At 33.0% G+C, this 20,996-nt stretch overlaps 1 protein-coding gene across 4 annotated transcripts in view; it reads right to left on the bottom strand.

Annotated features, from left to right (window-relative positions):
• Positions 1 to 16,051, bottom strand: part of LOC145327050 (SET domain-containing protein SmydA-8-like) — a 51,687-nt gene extending 35,636 nt beyond the window's left edge. For 2 of the 4 annotated variants that reach the window (XR_013882042.1, XM_080170565.1), the window contains exons 1-8: positions 15,832 to 16,051; positions 14,541 to 14,634; positions 12,906 to 12,993; positions 11,957 to 12,011; positions 9,398 to 9,485; positions 8,444 to 8,523; positions 2,249 to 2,383; positions 730 to 836 (exon numbers count right to left, since the gene is read on the bottom strand). Coding sequence is in view for 3 of the 4 variants with exons in the window: in XM_080170565.1 (XP_080026691.1) it covers positions 730 to 836; positions 2,249 to 2,383; positions 8,444 to 8,523; positions 9,398 to 9,485; positions 11,957 to 12,011; positions 12,906 to 12,993; positions 14,541 to 14,634 (647 nt within the window). In the remaining variant the exon portion in view is untranslated. Of the gene's footprint in view, positions 1 to 729; positions 837 to 2,248; positions 2,384 to 8,443; positions 8,524 to 9,397; positions 9,486 to 11,956; positions 12,012 to 12,905; positions 12,994 to 13,026; positions 13,079 to 13,366; positions 13,419 to 14,540; positions 14,635 to 15,831 lie in introns of all 4 variants that reach the window. The other 2 variants (XM_080170567.1, XM_080170566.1) reach the window with 2 other exon arrangements.
• Between the last annotated feature and the right edge of the window lie 4,945 nt (positions 16,052 to 20,996).

The raw sequence follows: 20,996 nt of genomic DNA, 5'->3' as shown, positions 1-20,996 counted from the left end.
GTGGACATGATAATATGACAATATCCATAAAAGCAAAGCTCTAAAATCAAAAGAAAGGACAAACGAACATTAACACTTGTATTGTGTCAAAACTTAATAAGCAGAACATTGGTTTGTAAGTCTAAACTTAATTGTAAATAAATTTGCTGCTAAATTGCGTAATTAGGATTATATGATTATAGAGATGGCTCGCTTATAGTATTGTACCTTTTTATGACAGGAACCATTATTCCAATAATCAGAAGAATAGGATAATTATAGCATACAAAAAGTTGATGTCAAAAAAGTAAAAAAAAAATCAGCATATTTTATTTTTCAAAAATTTTTTGTTGTTTTTTTGCCTAGTAACATGTAGAATATGTCAATGAGTCTGACAAAATTGTGAAATATTCTTTTTTAATTGATAAATTCCATTATATACATCCATCTTAAACATGATTTATTTTTTATCATTAAAGTAAAAGAATAGAGGGGGCACGAACTATATGTAATTCTACCCACGGTGTGGCCGACTTTTAATTGCTCTTTGAATTTTAGACAATAGCGGCGTAAATATAAACACAGCCAAGTCGCTACAAAAGAGCCAAGAGCAATTGGCCAGCAGATGAAATATGTCTCCACCACTTTGGCCAGGCAGTTGTCACGGTTAAACATCTATAATTGTTTTATCTGACATTTCTTTACTGACTTCATATTCAGAGGCAGATTTAAAAAAAATTAATACAATACCTGCCATTTTTTCTCCTGGCTTCCTCATGAGATTGCAACTCTCTTAGTTTCTTCCATTTGGCAGCTGAACTTTGTTTCAAGTATAGGGATCTCAGAATTGTTACAACCTAATCAAATAATAATTAGCTGCTGAACTATGTTTCAAGTATAGGGATCTCAGAATTGTTACAACCTAACCAAATAATAATTAGCTGCTGAACTTTGTTTCAAGTATAGGGATCTCAGAATTGTTACAACCTAACCAAATAATAATTAGCTGCTGAACTTTGTTTCAAGTATAGGGATCTCAGAATTGTTACAACCTAATCAAATAATAATTAGCTGCTGAACTATGTTTCAAGTATAGGGATCTCAGAATTGTTACAACCTAATCAAATAATAATTAGCTGCTGAACTATGTTTCAAGTATAGGGATCTCAGAATTGTTACAACCTAATCAAATAATATTTAGCTGCTGAACTTTGTTTCAAGTATAGGGATCTCAGAATTGTTACAACCTAATCAAATAATATTTAGCTGCTGAACTTTGTTTCAAGTATAGGGATCTCAGAATTGTTACAACCTAACCAAATAATATTTAGCTGCTGAACTTTGTTTCAAGTATAGGGATCTCAGAATTGTTACAACCTAACCAAATAATATTTAGCAGCTGAACTTTGTTTCAAGTATAGGGATCTCAGAATTGTTACAACCTAACCAAATAATATTTAGCAGCTGAACTTTGTTTCAAGTATAGGGATCTCAGAATTGTTACAACCTAACCAAATAATATTTAGCTGCTGAACTTTGTTTCAAGTATAGGGATCTCAGAATTGTTACAACCTAACCAAATAATATTTAGCTGCTGAACTTTGTTTCAAGTATAGGGATCTCAGAATTGTTACAACCTAACCAAATAATATTTAGCTGCTGAACTTTGTTTCAAGTATAGGGATCTCAGAATTGTTACAACCTAACCAAATAATATTTAGCTGCTGAACTTTGTTTCAAGTATAGGGATCTCAGAATTGTTACAACCTAACCAAATAATATTTAGCAGCTGAACTTTGTTTCAAGTATAGGGATCTCAGAATTGTTACAACCTAATCAAATAATATTTAGCAGCTGAACTTTGTTTCAAGTATAGGGATCTCAGAATTGTTACAACCTGACAAAAATATGATCGTTATAAATTTTCCAGTAAGGCTTTGAAACTGATTAATATCCACTGGATTAGAACCGGTTCTCAGCAATACTGAAAAATCATGTTAAGCATTGCAGCTTTTTTTTGAGTGGGGGGGAAATTTTTTCTTGAGGCGTTTTCCCTTAGGAAGGTGGTGGTGCACTCCCAAAAATTAGTAACAACCTTCTCAGAACCAATAACAAGGTACATTGTGAAGGAGATTCGGTACATACAGACACACATATATCCTGTTACTTTTATATAAGAATATTTGAAAGCTACTATTATTATTTTTTTTATGCAACTGTCTTATATTTTAAAGATATGAGAATACTAAAAACATCCAGTTTTCAATACCTCATAAATAGGATAGGGTTTATTGTAGCAGTTAGGTGGCATCTGGAGGGGGTTGCCTCTGCTCGCTGTCAGGTTACACTCTGGCTCATGACTAGCACTCTTAGCACACGCGGCATTACACATGGGCCAACCACACTAAAACAATATATATTATTTATTAATGTACAGTCAGGAATTTGAAGGGATAAGACAATGGCCGATAAATTGATGTACATCCCAAATAATGATACACAAAATTACCCCTTCTTTAGATTACAATTTAATTGTTGAGCTAAATGGTTGGACACTGAACCCATCAATCAAGTCAAGGTTGTTAAGCCAACAAATAAGAAAATGTTATTATAACACTTTGGGGACTAGTGTAATAAACAGCCCAACGTCCCCTCCCTCATTGATGAACAATATAAAAATGTCTCTCCTTTTGTAATTCTATTTAATTAAACTATCGGCTTCTCCCCTAGCCTCTAGGAGCTTTGCCCCAAGATTTTTGATCAACCTAATTTTTTTAGATTTTAGATTTAAAAGAAAAAATGAAGAGAAAAAATTTTATTTTTTGGGGGGGGGGAAGAATTTTTTTTGTGGGGGGGTTGGTCGACCCAGTATTTTAATTTAAAAAAAAAAAAAAAATTAAAATACCACCCCCCAAAAAAACAAAAGAAAATTTCCACCCCCCAAAAAATTTTTTTTTACTTTTTCTGAAAATCTAAAATAAGAAATTGGGTTATCAAATTCGACTTCCCCCTCCTCAAGTGTCTCTAGAGGCCTCTAGAGGCGTAGCCGCTAGTATATAATATATTAAAATGACATGCTTTTGTTTTATTTTAGATTTGAATTTTGATATTTGAAATTGTATTAAACAATAATTAAAGAAATCCTATTTTACAGTTTTTAAACTGTTTTTAACCTATTTTTGAATGGGGGGTCAAAAATATACTAGGACACCTATAGAATCAGACTGCAGAGCCCAAATTTGAATTAAGTCCCCAATAAACTTTTTGGGGGGAATTAAAAATTAATTTTTAGTGTTGCTGTAATCATATTGACCTGAGCAAAAGCTCTTTTTTACTTCGGGTAATATTGTGGCTTACAGAACATTTTTATATAATTCACTTTATATTGATACAATAAAAAAAACATTACTCTGTTCATTGGAAATAATTTTTTTTTCCAAAACAATTAATTTCATTGAAAAATCTAACATTTACAATAAAACAAATAATTCTGAAATCTAACCAATAAAAAGTCTTGTTTTATTTCAATTCCTAACAATTCAAAAAAAGAGTGTTTTCACAAAGTGACTTATTTCCAATGTAGTTAAATAATTTTTATTTAATTGAAATGAAAAGAATGAAAACCATACACATAAAAGATTCATTCTTTTTAAAATTATTTTAAAAAATAAGTTTGAATAATCTTATTTTATAACGCATTTGTATATGTGACAAAAATAAATTTGTTGTATTGCATAACATTTGTTGTCATTTAACCCTTTACAGCCATTTTTTATGTTTTTAAAATAAGTGAGAGAACACAAACATGTTAATGTTAATTCGTTGATATATTATAAAGAATTAACTTTTTAGTGAATTTTTATAGTAAAATCATAAGGCCTAATTTTACTCTATACCAGAATACAATATTTATGAAGCAAAACACTCTAAAAGCTACGAATTTTACCCAAATAAAAAAAAACCTTTTGCTTCGGTCAAAATGATCACGGCAACAGTAAAAATTAATATTTAAATCCCCCCTAAAAAGTTTATTGGGGATTTTATTCAAATTTAGGCTCTGCAGTCTGATTCTACTGGTGTCATAGTATATTTTTTATATACGTTTTAAAAATAGGTTAAAAACAATTTAAAATTCTAATTTAAAAAATTTTAAAAAAATAAGCAAGGCAAATGTGCTAATTGGTTTTACTTTAATAAGTTATGAGTTTGCTGAAAGGTTTTTAACTCTTTAACAAACAGAAAGAAATCATTAATTATATTTCATTATTTGTTCAGCAAATGTTCAAAACTTTTTATTCAAATAAGTTTTATTTGTTTTGTTTTTTTTTGACAAAAAAGATTGGATTTAGTGCAGTTCATACAAAATGTTCTTTTGATTATCTACAAAAATTTATTAACTTTAAAGGCTACTAGTGGCTTAATTGCTGAATCTATATAAAACGAATAACTTGGATCTTGGCTATTACAGATTATTTGCAGGCCTTCTCATGCAGCTCATAACAATATGCGGGAATAACCTGTACATTCAGCCCTTTGGCAGCTAATAGCCTTTAAGTTCATAGATTTTTTAGAGATAATTATTCCCAGGAACATTTTACCATGAACTGCACTAGTTCCAAAAGTTTTAGTCTTTTTCAATATTGGTGTTACTCATTAAAGTTTAGTTGCCTATTTGAACTATGTGGAGTTAAACACAATATATAGGTTTCTGACAAAGACCAGAATCTGGTCACTTAAGTTAAAACCTGATGGAACCCTGGCATTAAATGTTTTAGATTTTAGAGTTATAATTTTTAACTTACTCTACTTGATTTCTATTTCACTGTGTTATTGGATCCTATCACCTCTTATCTACCATGGATTCTTTGAAGACAAGTCTCTTTTATTTTACTGTAACTTTTTAAATATGATAGGAATAGACATAATGTATGTTGATTGTCCATCTCACCTCAAAATTCGTTAAACTTAAAACAGATTTTTAGCAGACAAAATCCTTTGTTTATTTTTTAATTCAAGTCATACACGCAAACAAATTTTCCAAGGATATAATTTCTAGAAAGCCAACGGCCGGTATTACAAGGAATTCAATTATTCAATGTTCATAGGTTTTGTTGTGTACTTCACGCTATACTATAAATTTTTACACAATATGATTTACCCAAGAAAGCTTTATCTAAAGAAATATGTATATTTATAGCTGACTCATTATGTGAACGAAATGAAAAAAATTATTCCCTTTCCTACCAAAACCTGCAGGGAGTCAACCAATGTCTTGCATGAACCTCCATTGTTCTCCTATTGACTGATTTAGAGAGTATGATTCTATATTATGTCTATTATGAAAGGTATTAACCTAGTGCCCTTCTTTTCCCTGACAGTTGGCTATTGTGTTGGATATCTAGATTACACTGTTTTAATATCACATGGAAAGGTTGCCTGGACGTCTATTGCTTATGTTATATTTATGGTGATTTTCATATCTGCATCTCTCATAAACAATCAGGTCTTCATACATTAACAATTATGACAACATCCATAAAATTAAAATTAAATTTTGGGGTATAGTTCCATTCGTGGGAACGCTCATTTTCCAGCCCCTGCAGGGGGCTCTAACCCTGCGGAGCCAATTGCCTAACCTATCAAAAGTTATTTTTAAACTACGATGAATCGCCCCTTAAGAGGCATTGCCATGAAAGTGACTCTTTCCAAATTTTGTTATCTGCTTGTTATGAATTGATTAGTTTCATTGGGTTTGATCTGCTAGCAGCGGAACAGATTCATAGTCCCCAAAGTCTTAAATATAAGGCAAAATAAGAAAAGTTGCATTAGTTCTAGTTCCCAAAGTCATTATGTCATTAGTCCCCAAAGTCTTTATAATTATCCAAAGTAAAAAAAAGTTGTATTAGTTCCTGTACCCAAAATCCAAGATAGACAAGAAATTGAATTTTAAATTCATCCCTATATCCCTCCAAATTGTTGCAAATTTGCTTTAATACAGGATATTGTTTAAGGACATACTTACATTTTTAGACCTTGATTATAGAGATGCTTCGCTCATAATATTGTGTTCTAGAAATCTTTATTCTAAAAAACAGTTGGAAAGGATGATTATATCATGCAAAAAATTATAGTGAACAAAAGCTAAAATTGGCATATTTGAAATGGACGTACGGACTTTCTGGTAACGTCAAGCAAAGTTTTAACAAAAGCTATCCATTAAGGAAGCACAGATGGAAGGACCGACTCTGATTATAGAAAAGCTTTGAAAAGGCTTTGCTTTTAAAAATGTCATTTTATGTGAATTGAATTATGTCATGTGTAACTTTCTGCCAAATAAATACAATTAGTTTGTGGAATGACTTTTTGCAAATGAAATACTTGCAATTTTTATTTAGGTGTACCAATTTAAAAGTCTACTGGAACTTAGACCACTAACATTGAAGCTGAAAATTGCTTGGTATTGTTCAACCGCTGTTTTAGATTTTACTTGTTTCCTCTATACATTGGGTTATGGTCTGTTCTTTGAAATATGCAGGAAACTTTTTATAGTGCCTAAAAAATGATGTCATACTGGCCTACCATTGGTAAAGCAGCTTATAGCGCCTGATGAAAATGACAATATAATACAAATGACTAATGAAAGGCCAGTATATTTTTTAATTGGTAATATGTATACTATAAGCTACTTCACCATAGGTCAATTAAATTGTATACTGGCCTACCATAGGTAATTTAGTCTGTGTATTTTTCTATCATTGGTCATTTGTATTGTATGACGTCATTTTTTATAGGCACTATAAAGAACTTTAATATGTAGTGCTGTAATGAAAGAAAAAATAAGAATGCTGAACAACAACAAATATCTGACAGCTGATGATGTAAATGAGCTGGCAACCTTTGCTAAAAAAGTTGACAAAGCCTTGTCTATACCATGCATACTTCTATTCTTTATTTTACAACTATTCATCACTTTGAATGTGTTTATACTTTTTACAATTATAGAAAATGTTTCTGGGTTGCTGTTCATGACTGGAAACACAGTTTATACAGTAAGTTTGATCAACAGTCTTGAAGAATGTTATGAGCAAGCCAATGATTTTATGACAAGAGCCCAAAGGGATTCTGTCATGACAGGTATAATTTTCAGGGATCTGAAAGGATAAGACAATGGTCGATAAATTAATGATAGGTCCTACTGGTGCTTTGTCAGGTGCACAACATAATTGATTAAAATAGGGGGAAAACCTTGGCCCCCAATATTGCAATATTAATAGATATTGGATATGGACCCAATGCATTGGTCAGTTTGCTAATCCAGTAAAAGGGAATGGTGTAAAGGGGGTATCGTACAGAGTACATGAAAATCTGGTGCAACATCTGTGTAATAATATATCGATATTCAGGCAATATCTCAGACATACTGGAGATGCAAATAGCTGTTAAACAAGCTGAATCCTGTTTCCCCTTCACTGCCTGTGGATTCTTTAATCTTGACAGAGAAACTCTCACCTCTATGGCAGCTACTACTCTAACCTATCTGGTTGTTCTTATTCAATTTCAAGTCTCATAATCTGTATATAAAAGTAACAGTATGTCTGTATGTCTGAAGCTTAAGATCTTAACAGTGTAGCTTCTCATGGGTCCTGGAAAGGTTTAAAATTATGTTGGAGGAGGGATAAGCTACCAACCCCCCATAGAGAAATCACCCCTAAAAAAATAACCCCTCTCCCCATAATTTTTAAAATTAAAATTGAAAGTTGGAGAGGATCGACTCCCCTTCTTCTAGAAACCGCTCGAGGCATAGCCGCTGCAGGTAATAAAATCATATTATATAAAGTAATGTTTTTTGTCTGTAGCGAGTTAACTCGCTAACCACTAGACCGTTATGGTTTTCCTTTGAATATAGAGTCCCTATATGCTAGGGGCGCAGCCGCTAGTATATGTATATTGTATATTCCTATTTTTGAATGATTTGTATATCAACTATAGATCAGAATCACTTCTTTTCTTGTTATTGTATATTACTCCCATTCTTGTTTTGTAAATTTGCTGTAATTTTTATATAATATCTATGTGTTATTTATGACTGTTTATTAAAATCTAGGTTCTGTTTTTATCATATCTAATCAAACTGTTAAATTCATATTTGTCTACTTATATTAATACTCGGTTAATCAGGAAATAAAATTTCATTGAGTAATATTTCATTGACAACAAGATTTAATATTTCATCTAATAATCAAGTGCACAAATGTCTTTAATAAATATTCTGTATTTTCGTAACTTTGCAACAAACTTACATACAATTTCGATTAGGTATACATTTAAATTAAAATTCTGCTGTATTTTCTATAAGATGGTTTATAGCAGGCCAAACACAGTGGAATTATTACGTACCTTAGGACAGCTATATTTTCCATCAGAAGGTTTATAGCAGGCCAAACACAGTGGAATTGTTACGTACCTTGGGACAACTGTATTTTCCATCAGAAGGTTTATAGCAGGCCAAACACAGTGGAATTGTTACGGCTTGGGGACCCATAACTAAACAGAATTATTCAATTTATTCCTTCTACTTACGTAATTTTACGTTTATTTGGAGTGGTGTTGCTATAAAAGACCTAAGTTAAAAGAACTAACACTACAAAAGACCTAATCCTTCAAATTGCCTAATCCAACAAAAGACCTAATCCTACAAAAGACCTAATCCTTCAAATTGCCTAATCCAACAAAAGACCTAATTCTACAAAAGACCTAATCCTACAAAAGACAAAATCCTACAAAAGACCTAATCCTACAAAAGACAAAATCCTACAAAAGATCTAATCCTACAAAAGACATAAATTCCAAGAGACTTAATTACAAAAGGCCAAATCCTACAAACGACCTAAATTACAAAGAGACTTAATTACAAAAGACCTAATCTTACAAAAGACCTAATCCTATAAGAGACCTAATCCTACAAAAGGCCTAATCCTACAAAAGACCTAATCCTACAAAAGACCCAATCCTACAAAAGATCTAATCCTACAAAAGACATAAATTCCAAGAGACTTAATTACAAAAGGCCAAATCTTACAAACGACCTAAATTACAAAGAGACTTAATTACAAAAGACCTAATCTTACAAAAGACCCAATCCTACAAGAGACCTAATCCTACAAAAGGCCTAATCCTACAAAAGACCTAATCCTACAAAAGATCTAATCCCACAAAAGACATAATCTTACATAAGACCTAATCCTACAAAAGACCTAAATTACAAAGAGACTTAATTACAAAAGACCTAATCCTATAAAGAACTATTGCTACAATTAGAATATCAGGTCTTTAGTACTAGTTAAAAATATCTCAAAATTAATTTTCATTTTAATATCCATGGAAAGCTGTCTATAATACTACAAACAACTATTCTTACCTAGAGGAGTTTCTGAGACAATCATTTCTCCAGGTTTCAAGTCTCTGGTGGCTACAAGGTATCTTCCTATCTCACTGGATACACACACCTAAACAAATACATATAAGATATACATGGATATATTGACAGGTTTCAAGTCTCTGGTGGCTACCAGGTATCTTCCTATCTCACTGGATACACACACCTACACAGTAATGGAATTATTATATACATGGATATATTGACAGGTTTCAAGTCTCAGGTGGCTACCAAGTATCTTCCTATTTCACTGGATACACACACCTAAATATATGGATATATTATATACATGGATATATTGACAGGTTTCAAGTCTCTGGTGGCTACCAGGTATCTTCCTATCTCACTGGATACACACACCTGAACAGTAATGGATGTATTACATACATGGATATATTGACAGGTTTCAAGTCTCGGGTAGCCACCAGGTATCTTCCTATTTCACTCGATACAAACACCTTAACAGTAATGGATTTATTATTACTCGGATGTAGCACCAGATTTTCACGTACTCTGAGTAACTGGCAGCTGGCTAAAATAACGTTACCCCCCCCCCCTTCATTCAACCCAGTTACCCCATCCTCTCCCTTCCGACTAGATGAACGAAATGACCGATAATTGCGTTCCATTTTTCTTTCTTGGGAGGGTGGTGGTACCCTCCCCAAAAATAGTTATGAGAATCTACACTGTAAAGGACGACCATATCGGTTAAGCAGTTAACAATATCTTTTGCTACAAACATACAAACACAGATCATGTTACTTTATTATAAGGATAACACATTAGAAAATATTCTTGAGGTGAATATTTTTTTTAAATTACTTTTTTTCTTTAGTTTAAAATACTTTAAGTATATTGTATTCTGCAATTTGCATTTGAATTGAAACAAATATCTGTTTCACATTCTAAATTGAATTAGAAAGAGGTCATTCATTTCTAATTATATATTCGAGAATGTAACTTTATATTTAAATCTAATCTTGCATTTATTCAACTTATCCAAACGTCAAACTTTAGAATTTTTGTGACTTTTAGAGTAAATGTATTAAAATTTTGAGTCAATGAGAGATTTTATTGATCCTTTGTCTAACACGTAGCGCATCCGCTTGTCGTCGGGTAGGTGATGAGTTCAAATCCCGGCTCAACACCACGTCTTAACTAAAGCCGATAAAAATGGCGCAAACTGCGGCTATGACAGATGCGTGAAATTAATAGACAGAGTAGGGGGAATTGCCTTGGCCAAAAACAGGCGCAACTCATGCACAGTTAGTACTTCCAGACAATGGTCGTGCAATCAAAGAGTTGTTTGTTAGTTGGGTGTTACTTAAACTAATACTCCGGGTGTTTGGACAGATAAGGAGATTTTTTTTATTTCCTTAATATATTTAAGAAATTTTAGTATTTTCAATTTTTATAAAAGCCTTATATATATTATACTGACCCCTCGAAAAATCCGCGAATAAATTTCAACTTTATGTTACCTTGACCAAAGAACTGCATTTGATATGCAAATAAAATTTCAACGATGCGGCTCAAATAATTTAGATGCAATAAAATTTTCTAAAAATACACATGAATTAATCTAAATAAGTTTATTTTGAATGTTGATTAAAAAAAAGAATAGGTACTACACACAACTTTTTTATTTGCAACCTTTTCTTATATCCTATTTTATATAGTACAGAGTAGTAAGCTATAGAGCCGATTGAGTTCTACATATTAGGAAAACTTCACATTTGGTCTCAGTTGCTAGGGGCTCAACCGCTAGTATTGTATATTTCAATATGTATATTGTCTGTAGCTTTAGATTTCGGTAACTATATAACCGATTACGTTCTCCATTTTAGGAAAGCTTCATAAAGGGCTTGGGATGGTTATAGGCTATTTGGCTGTCCTTCTTTATCCTTTACCCCTTCGAATACCGAGAAACTAAAGCCGTATCCGCTATTAACTAAAGGAAAAGTTGTCTTGATGGTACTTCAAATCATCCTACGACTTAATAATGGAAATCTTAATATGAAATATCCTAAAAACCATCACAGGACCCACTTGAAGCTTACCCAAAAGAAAAAATCCAATTGGTTCAGTAGTTAATGCTATCTTAAGCTTTAAACAAAATCCTTACTACTTTATGTTATAGACTAGCAGCTACGCCCCTAGAGGCCTCTAGTGGCATTTAAATGTTTTTTTTTATTTTAAATATTTAATTTGAGAAATAATTTGTCTATGGTCAATCAGCTGTTAAATCCATGTAGCGTAGTGGCGCTGCGTAGAGACATTCATAAGCTAGCGATACTATGCGGCAGGAATATTTCAATTTTTTTTTCGATTTTATTGTGATTTCTCTTGGGAGGTTGGTGGTACCCTCCCCCAAAATAGTTATAAACCTTCCTAGGACCTATGAGAATCTACCCTGTTAAGGAGAACCCGATCGGTTCAGCGGTTAGCGAGATCCTTCGGTACAGACACACAGATACACAGACACACAGACAAACAAACATCCTGTTACTTTAGTATAAGGATTAAGATTCAAATATCTACCTTGTAAGCGCAGCAGGCTGATTTATGCTTTTTCCAGTGTTGTTTCTGATGCTCTCTAAATATAATCATTATTAATAAATTATTTTTTAGTATCTTTGATGAAAAAAAGGGGCTTTCACAAGAAGTACCTTTGGGTAAACTCATACCCCGAAACCCTATTTTTTTTAATAAAAAAAGATTAGGTTGGTTTTTCGTTCGTTCATTTATTACTTTAGGTCAGGTTGGGTTAAATTATTGGGTTCCTGGTATAGTAGCCCTGTATGGCTAGATTCTAGCAAATTTCTATCATTACTTTTCTGGACGTTCTACAAAATGCAAAGAATCGTAAAATTTGCAAGGAATGTTATGTAAAAATTTGCGAAAAGATGAATTGTGCATAAAGTTAGTTCTGGCTCAATTTATTTCTGACACATTGTTCAAGGTTCTTTCACAATTACATGCTGTAGGATTAAATTTACATTCAGTCAATTTATATATTGTTATTATATTATATTCTTTACCAGCGGCTACGCCCCTACAGGCCTCTAGGGACACCTAAAATTGTTTCTTTTCAATCTATTTTGAAATAAACTATTTACCAAAAATACTTAATATAGTGTTAGTTAATTTTCAGCTAATTACAAAAATGTCCACAGGGCGGCGTTTTTTTCTTTTTCATATTTTTATCCTTTCTCTGGGGTACCCTCCCACAAAATAGTTATAAACCTTCCCGGGACCTATGAAAAGCTACGATCGGTTCAGCGGTTAGCTAGATCCTTCAGTACAAACATAGGAAGGGGAGGTCAGGAAAATAGCCTATAACCACCTTAAGACTTTTAAAAGGCTACCCTGTAGGACACAACCAATACCGATAATAATAGTTGCTACACTTTCCACATTGTTCCTATTTGTTATAGGAATCATCATTTGAAGTTTTATATCAATAGAACAATTCTAAAATGAAACAAACCTGGAACAGTAGAATGTGATATGGCATCCTGTACACCTCTGGTTGGCTGGGCCTCCACACTGAGCACAAACAAACTGTTCATTAACATCTAAACATATGATCAGAATTAGATCCTGTACACCTCTGGTTAGCTGGGCCTCCACACTGAGCACAAACAAACTGTTCATTAACATCTAAACATATGATCAGAATTAGATCCTGTACACCTATGGTTAGCTGGGCCTCCACACTGAGCACAAACAAACTGTTCATTAACATCTAAACATATGATTAGAATTAGATCCTGTACACCTCTGGTTAGCTGGGCCTCCATACTGAGCACAAACAAACTGTTCATTAACTTCTAAACATATGATCAGAATTAGATCCTGTACACCTCTGGTTAGCTGGGCCTCCACACTGAGCACAAACAAACTGTTCATTAACTTCTAAACATATGATCAGAATTAGATCCTGTACACCTATGGTTAGCTGGTCCTCCACACTGAGCACAAACAAACTGTTCATTAACATCTAAACATATGATCAGAATTAGATCCTGTACACCTATGGTTAGCTGGGCCTCCACACTGAGCACAAACAAACTGTTCATTAACATCTAAACATATGATCAGAATTAGATCCTGTACACCTATGGTTAGCTGGGCCTCCACACTGAGCACAAACAAACTGTTCATTAACATCTAAACATATGATCAAAATTAGATCCTGCTTACCTCTGGCTGGCTGAGCCTCCACACTCTGCACAAACAAACTGTTCATTAACATCAAAAATTGACCAATAAATGAATTCAATGGTAGGTAACCTATATTGACGACATTTTTTTCCCTGTCATAATATCCATGACATCCATAACATCCATATATACTATAAATATTAGAATTAGTTTCAAAACAAATGAAAAGGACTTACAGTTGCAAGACTTAAGAAAAAGCATTCTATTACGTTTTAAAACAGTTTTAATATAGAAAAATAATAAATATAGAAAACACATTTTTTTGTCTTTGCTTTTTTCTCTGACTGGTAGTTAACAAATATTTATGAAAAATTTATCCCAAAATAGTAATTTTGATATTCTGTTAAACAGCAATGCCTTAAGTAAAGAATTTTCTACTAGTGGCTACGCCCCTAGTAACTAGGGGCTCTGTACTAGAAGGGACAGAGAGAGAAAGATAGAGAGAGACTATAAAAATTATCCCAAGGCTAAAATCTGAAAACATAAAAGCTTTAAACCATCACAGGACCTATTCGAAGTTTACCAAACATAGGGAACCCAATCGGTTCAGAAGTTATTGAGATCTTAAGCTTCAGACAAAAACCCTTACTACTTTACATAAAAGTTATTATAGTATTTTTTCATGTTTTTTTTTGCATATTTGCTTAATTGACAGTTATGCAAATATTTTAATGATTATATGGCCTGTATGAAATCAATGTGTGAATACACATTACTGCATACTTCCTATGTTTTAGGAAACTGCCATTTAGGAAGAATTTTTTTTATAAATTAACCATATCAATGAAATTTGACTATATATATAAATATTTATAATATTCATTTAATTCATTGATTATTGTTGTCTTTCTATGTATGTACTGTACAGTACACCCAAGAATAATAAATCTAAATCTACCTGGATCTTGGCTTGTGAAGTTGGCAGGTATCTGACCAAATCCTCCGGGTAGTCCAACTCCCTGGTCCATAGCGGCCACCTGCACATCTCCCATCTATTAGTTAAGTTTATACATGTAACATTATCCTTATAATAAAGTAACAGGATGTGTGTTTGTCTATGTGTCTGTTCGTCTGTACCAAAGCATCTCTCTAACCGCTGAACGGATCATGTTCTCCTTAACAGGGTAGCTTCTCATAGGTCCAGGGAAGGTTTATAAATTTTTAGGAAGGAAAGTACCACCACCCTTCCCAGAGAAATCGATAAAAATAAAAATAATAAAAAACACCGCACTGTGGACATTTTTGCAATTAGCTAAAAACACAACTAACACCATCTATCGGCGAAAAAAATATTTTAAACCAGTTTTCTTAGCCTCCCGTGGTGTTAAAAAAATCGGTATTAATATTATGATTATTATTTTAATATTCATTGCAAATTGTCTGTAATACGTTACGATACGTGTTTTTTTTTCAGTATGGCTGAGAACTGGTTCTAATCCAACGGATTTTAACGGTTTCGAAGCCATACTACTAGAATTAAATTATGTAAATTAAAAATACGCTGCGCTATATAACCAGATTGGCATATATTTTTCTACCAGATAGAAGTATTTTTCTGGGTCCTAGGACAAACGCAGGAGTCCCAAACGTCGGAGTGGACACTTAACCTAACCTAACCCATTTTAGACCATCTTTTAGGTTTTTTGAATGCCTATCACCTGCATGGTGCTAATTTGCACATTCATATCTTAAACTAACCTAATCTGTATAGAAATACTTAATTAAAATAATATTTTAACACTCCTGCGTTTGTCCACTCCTACGTTTGGGACTGCTGTGTTTGTCCTGGAACCTTTTTCTGAGCTTAAGAATTTATTTACTTTCCATGTTTTTATGAGTATGTCAGTTGGGATTATATTTAAAAGTTGCCATATCATTTCTAAAGATTTTTAAAATCAAATGGAACAAGCTAAATTAATTACCGAATGGAAGTATTAAGATAAAAATAAATTACATTTTTAATTACACAAAAATAGTTTTGAAAGATTTCTTTTTTTTGTAATAAATAATGCATTATTTTAGATTATTTAAAAGGTTAATAAAAATAATATTGTAATTCAAATGTAATTGAGAACTTTTTATTAAATGGATCAAATTAATCAGAGCATGCCAATACCCAGTTTTGGTACGTTCTACTTCACTTGATTAATTAAAGGATGGTATGCTTAACTTGATTTTATCAAACTTACCTTAGTCTTATTGAAAAATTAAATAGCAGGTCCAAAGCCTTGTAGAAATTTTAATGAAATATCATTCCACTTTTTATCACTGCAATAATTATCATGCAAAAACTGTAACAAGATCAAATAAAATCACGAGTGCTGGTTCATTTTTAAATAAAAATAATATTTTATTTTTCACTTTCTGAAATTTGATTTTTTAGACCTTTCATTAGATTTATAAAATCAAAAACTGAGATAGCTAATCAAATATCTAAACAATATTCTAAATTAAAAATAACTTTCTTTTCTTGAATTTTAAAAACCGGTCTTATAGAATGAGCAAAGAGGCAGGAAGCATGTGTCCGCGCTCATTTACACCCCCCTTCTGTCGGTCAGCTGTTCACCAAGCCACCCTCCTTTCACCTGCCCAACCTCCACATATGACTGTATAAGAGACAGCAAGAGGACAGCCTACGCTGGCATGCTCTCTTAAGAGACATAAAGTACTAGGCCCCGATCCATCTCCTTTTCTTCCCCCTCTCATTGCCTCCATTCCCCAACTAAAGAGAGGGGAATACAGAGTGCCACATTGCTAAGGGAATAGTAAGATGGGAGGGGGGAGGTAAGAGGTGAGAGGTTGACCGACACACAACACACAAACGACAATGTTGTGTATAGGGAAGTAACTCAGAATTACAGGGATGAGACAATGGACGATCAATTTAACTTTCTCTTAAATTCACTAGTATAAAACTCTTCCTTGTAAACTGGTTATTGTTTGTGTGTGGAAAGGGTTGTGTATTAATTTCATCGCTGTTATACACTCCCTCCCTGGAATTTACTGCACTTATAATTGACTGTAGAATATGTCTATCTGCTTTCCTTTTTTTCAATAGCGCAGCGCAGCTACTCTATAATATACTAGCGGCTACGCCCCTAGAGGCCTCTAGAGACACGTAAAATTATTTCTTTTCAATCTATTTTAAATTCAGCTATTTACCAAAAATATTTTTTTCGCCTACAGATAGTGTTGTTTATAGCTAATCGCAAAAATGACCGCAGGGCGGCGTTTTTTTTTATTTAATTTATTTTTGTAGATTTCTCTGTAAAGGGTGGTGGTTCCCTCCCCTAAAATAGTTATAAATATTCCCGGGACCTTTGAGAAGCTACCCTGTTAAGGAGAACCCGATAGATTAAGCGGTTAGCGAGATCCTTTGCTACAAACAGACAGACATCGTTCTACTTTGTATTATATTTACTCTATAATTTACTCTTCTTTCAGCATGAATAATCTATTTATCATAGGTCAACAAGTTCGCTTTTTTAGCCTTTCTTAATTGGCATATGAAATAATATTTTCCCTAATTTTATTTTCAATTTAAATATTGTTTATGATGTATTTACATTTAACAGCTTATTGTTGACACGCTACTTAAGGAAAAGTTTTTACATTTTTCATTATTTCTATATTTATATACAAACAAGGATGACAACGTCCAAAAAGCGAAGCATTGAAACAGTAGGACAAACGGATATTATCACTTGTATAGTGACAGAACTGAATAATCAGAATATAAATGTATAAGAGTCGAAAGAGTTGAAAAACTGCTTGATACAGCATAATGTCTATGAACATACTTACTTTTTTAGGACTTGATTATAGAGTTGCTTCGCTTATAATATTGTAAACGAAGACCAAACTGCAATACTTTTGCACCACTTTTGACGTCTCTTTTTTAAGGGTTTTCTTTCCCACTTCTCCTCTCATCTTCCTTATTTTATGACGTCACAGGAATCAAAAGTGACACAAAAGTAAATTAGTTTGGTCTTCGTCATATTGTTGTCCCAGGAACCAAAAATCAGATTAATCGGATAATTTGATCACATAAAAATTTGTTGTTAAAAAAGTTAAAAAAAACAGCATGTTTAAAATATACGTATGGACATTCAGGTAATGATTATACAGTTTCTAAATCGTACCTAACTACTACAGGAATCCCAATGCAAAGTTTGAAATTGATAGGACAATTCTAACATGCCTAAATTAACGACAAAAAGCTATCAGTTCCGGACGAATGGACGGACCGACCTTAATTATAGAAAAGCTTCGCTTTTAATAAATGTTTAAATTTATTCAAAATTTTAGTGCACGTATGTTTAATTAAGATAAATATATATTTTAGTGGATAACTCTAGTTAGGCCCAAGCCCGACCCGTAGATTTTTGAATAGCTTTGCTCATAGTTTTATAACGCCTGTGCTTAATGTTAAAGCAGGTAAAAATCAAATGTAATAATATTGTGTAAGTCACCTGGGATTAGCATCTCCATACCTCCAAAAATTTTAAAATTGGAGTAAAAACACCAAATATACGGGGGAAAAAGCTGCTTCAAAGCAGTCTGACTGCAATGGATGTTATATGAATTGAAAATTGAAATGTTGACAATAAAGTAGAGGTCTAGCTTAAATAGCAGCTTAAAAAACTTCATTCCCCAATGCATTATGGACTGATGGACATGGTGAATAATAAAGCAGCTTTTTTACCTTTCCAGAATCCATCTGGAGGCCTGCAGTACCAGAACCTGGAGGCCAAATTTTTTTGGATAGGGAACTTACATCCACAAATATGAAACTTTTTTGCCAAATAACCAATCCTCTTACTCCTAAGACAAATCCTATACTCATCGTTTGCGAAAATGTGTCAACCCCCCTCCTCCCCCTTACTTAATATGAACTAGAATTTAAAAGAAAATAAGTAAGCTCTAGCTTTGACAATACATTTCTTTATTCTATTTTCTTAATGGATTCAAAAATTTTAAAAATAATTGTAAGATTGACCACAGGAATTTCATTTAATGAGTTTATTATATGTATTTCTCACAAATATAATATATTGATATTACCATCACAATTGGCAGTACCAAATTCTGAATAGTCATAATAGTAATACATACATTGCATTGTGGTTAGAATTTGGGTAATATATACTTCCATAATCATTTGGTGAGCCATCAATCCATGATATGGCGCCCAACTTTGGTAAACTCCACCAATCCAGAAATTATTATGTATTTATTACAAAATATAGTGAATAAATGTCCTAACTAGTACGAACTAATACAAAAAGTAGTCTGTTACATGAAACTTAGGGGTCCATTCTTTTGCTTATACAGATTTAATAAACCCCTAGTGCAAATTTAGATTTAAAGATTAACAGCATTTGGCCAGTAATTTGTTGTTGCAAAATATTTATAGCAACTTCTTTATATTCTGACCAGCAAGACTCGCATGTTGAAGAAGGAGTTGTAGTTGGCTCTGATGAGGAGGTTGTAATGAATGTGTTGGTGTCTCTCTGGCAGATAGGAGCAACAGGGGAGTGTTGGATTTCTGGCAGAGTGCAGTCCCAATACTCCCAGTACCAGTTGTCCCTTTTTAGTGCCATCACTCCACAGTCATTCTTGTTACCTGTCATATAAATACTATAAAGTCATTTGAGCTCTTACTACCATTTTGAATATTATGATTACTCAATTGTAAGGGTTGACAATGTTTTCCCTATATTTCAGGCAAATGTTAAATCATTATTTCTGGAATAAAAAGTTCATAAACACAGATAAGTATTATGTATTTATTAACCCGCGACCGTGGCCCAACATCTAGCGCATCCGCTCGTCGTCGGGAAGATGATAGGTTCGAATCTCGGTCCGACACCGCGTCATAACTAAAGACGTTAAAAATGGTTCCCACTGCTACTATGTCAGATGCGCGACGTAAATAGTTAGAGTGGGGGGAATGCCTTGGCCCAAAACAGGAGCAACTCATTACCATGCACAGTTGGGACTTCTAAGGCAGACAAAGGTCGTGCATCTCAGAGAGTTGGTTGTCTGATGGGTGAATGGACGCTATACACTGCAATCATAAGCGGAGTATGTTTCAAGGTGCGTGGAGAAGAGGTCTAGTACCCGAAGCGACACCTAGGCCCCTAGAGTCTTATCTTATTATGTATTTATCAAAAAATGTAGTGAAAAAATATCCTAAGTAGTACGAACTAATACAAAAAGTAGTCTGTTACATGAAACTTAAGTATAAGCAGGGGTCCATTCTTTTGCTTAGACAGATTTAACAAAACCCTAGTGCAAATTTAAATTCAAAGATTAAAACCATACTTTTATATAGTAGGTATTTTCTTACAAGATTTTTTGTAAAAGGATGGATAAAAAAGTAAATGCTAAATCTAATGATTTTTAACAAGCTTTTATCTCTACAAGCACTAAAAATGTTTGATTGAGTAACCCTAACCACATGTGCTATATAATAGGGGTCGCGGCTACACCACTAAAATCATCTAGGGGCCTTTAAGATGGGAACGGGGAAGTCCACTTAAATCTGTCTTAAATCTGAAATAGCATAAAACCAAAACACAACTCTAATTTAGAGAACCCAATGGCTCAGTATTTATTGAGATCTTAAGATTCAGACAAAAAAAACTTACTTCTTTATATTATAGGATGACTACCATGTTTATTGACAGGCCGGTTGTTTTTCCAACTATCATCTGTCAACAATACACTGGTATGAATCCAGTTCCACCTTCCTTCCAAGGCTAACAAAAGAAATACGTCTTAAATTGTTTGTAAACCTAACAACTGATAAGTATACTATTAATCTAAATACTCTGTACCTAATGTTGAACAAATGCATAGTATAATTAAACGCATCTTTAAAAAAAGTTTGACCTAATAAGCGCATTTGACTGGAATCATACAACTTTACAGAGTATTGCAAAAGCTACTATTCTCTTTAACATTGATGAAAAGGACTGCTAACAAACTAGTTAAAAATCCAAATCATTTTACAAACTTCAGTAAAAAATTTACTTCATTAAATGTACGTTTTAAAATGTTTCATTATTTTTTATGTTATATAACCACAAAAAAGTGGATGAGTTAAGAAATGATGTTTGTTGTTATAATTGTAAAGCGTCTTTTTTAATAATTATTTATCGCATAAGCTTCTTTTTATTTTTTCTGTAATATTAAAACGATACATAATATTTCAGTATTGCTCAGAACCTGTTCTGATCCAAGGGATATTAATATACCTGGGATAATAATCGGTTTCGAAGCCATGCTCGCAAAAATATTACATCCTTTCTGTCAGGGATCTTAAGCGATAAGACAATTGCCGATAAAT

Source organism: Acartia tonsa, chromosome 8, assembly GCF_053477335.1.
Source record: "Acartia tonsa isolate MP-2025a chromosome 8, ASM5347733v1, whole genome shotgun sequence".
NCBI lineage: Eukaryota > Metazoa > Arthropoda > Copepoda > Calanoida > Acartiidae > Acartia > Acartia tonsa.
The sequence above is the reverse complement of the archived record's forward strand: the minus strand, read 5'-3'. Positions and strand labels throughout refer to the sequence as shown.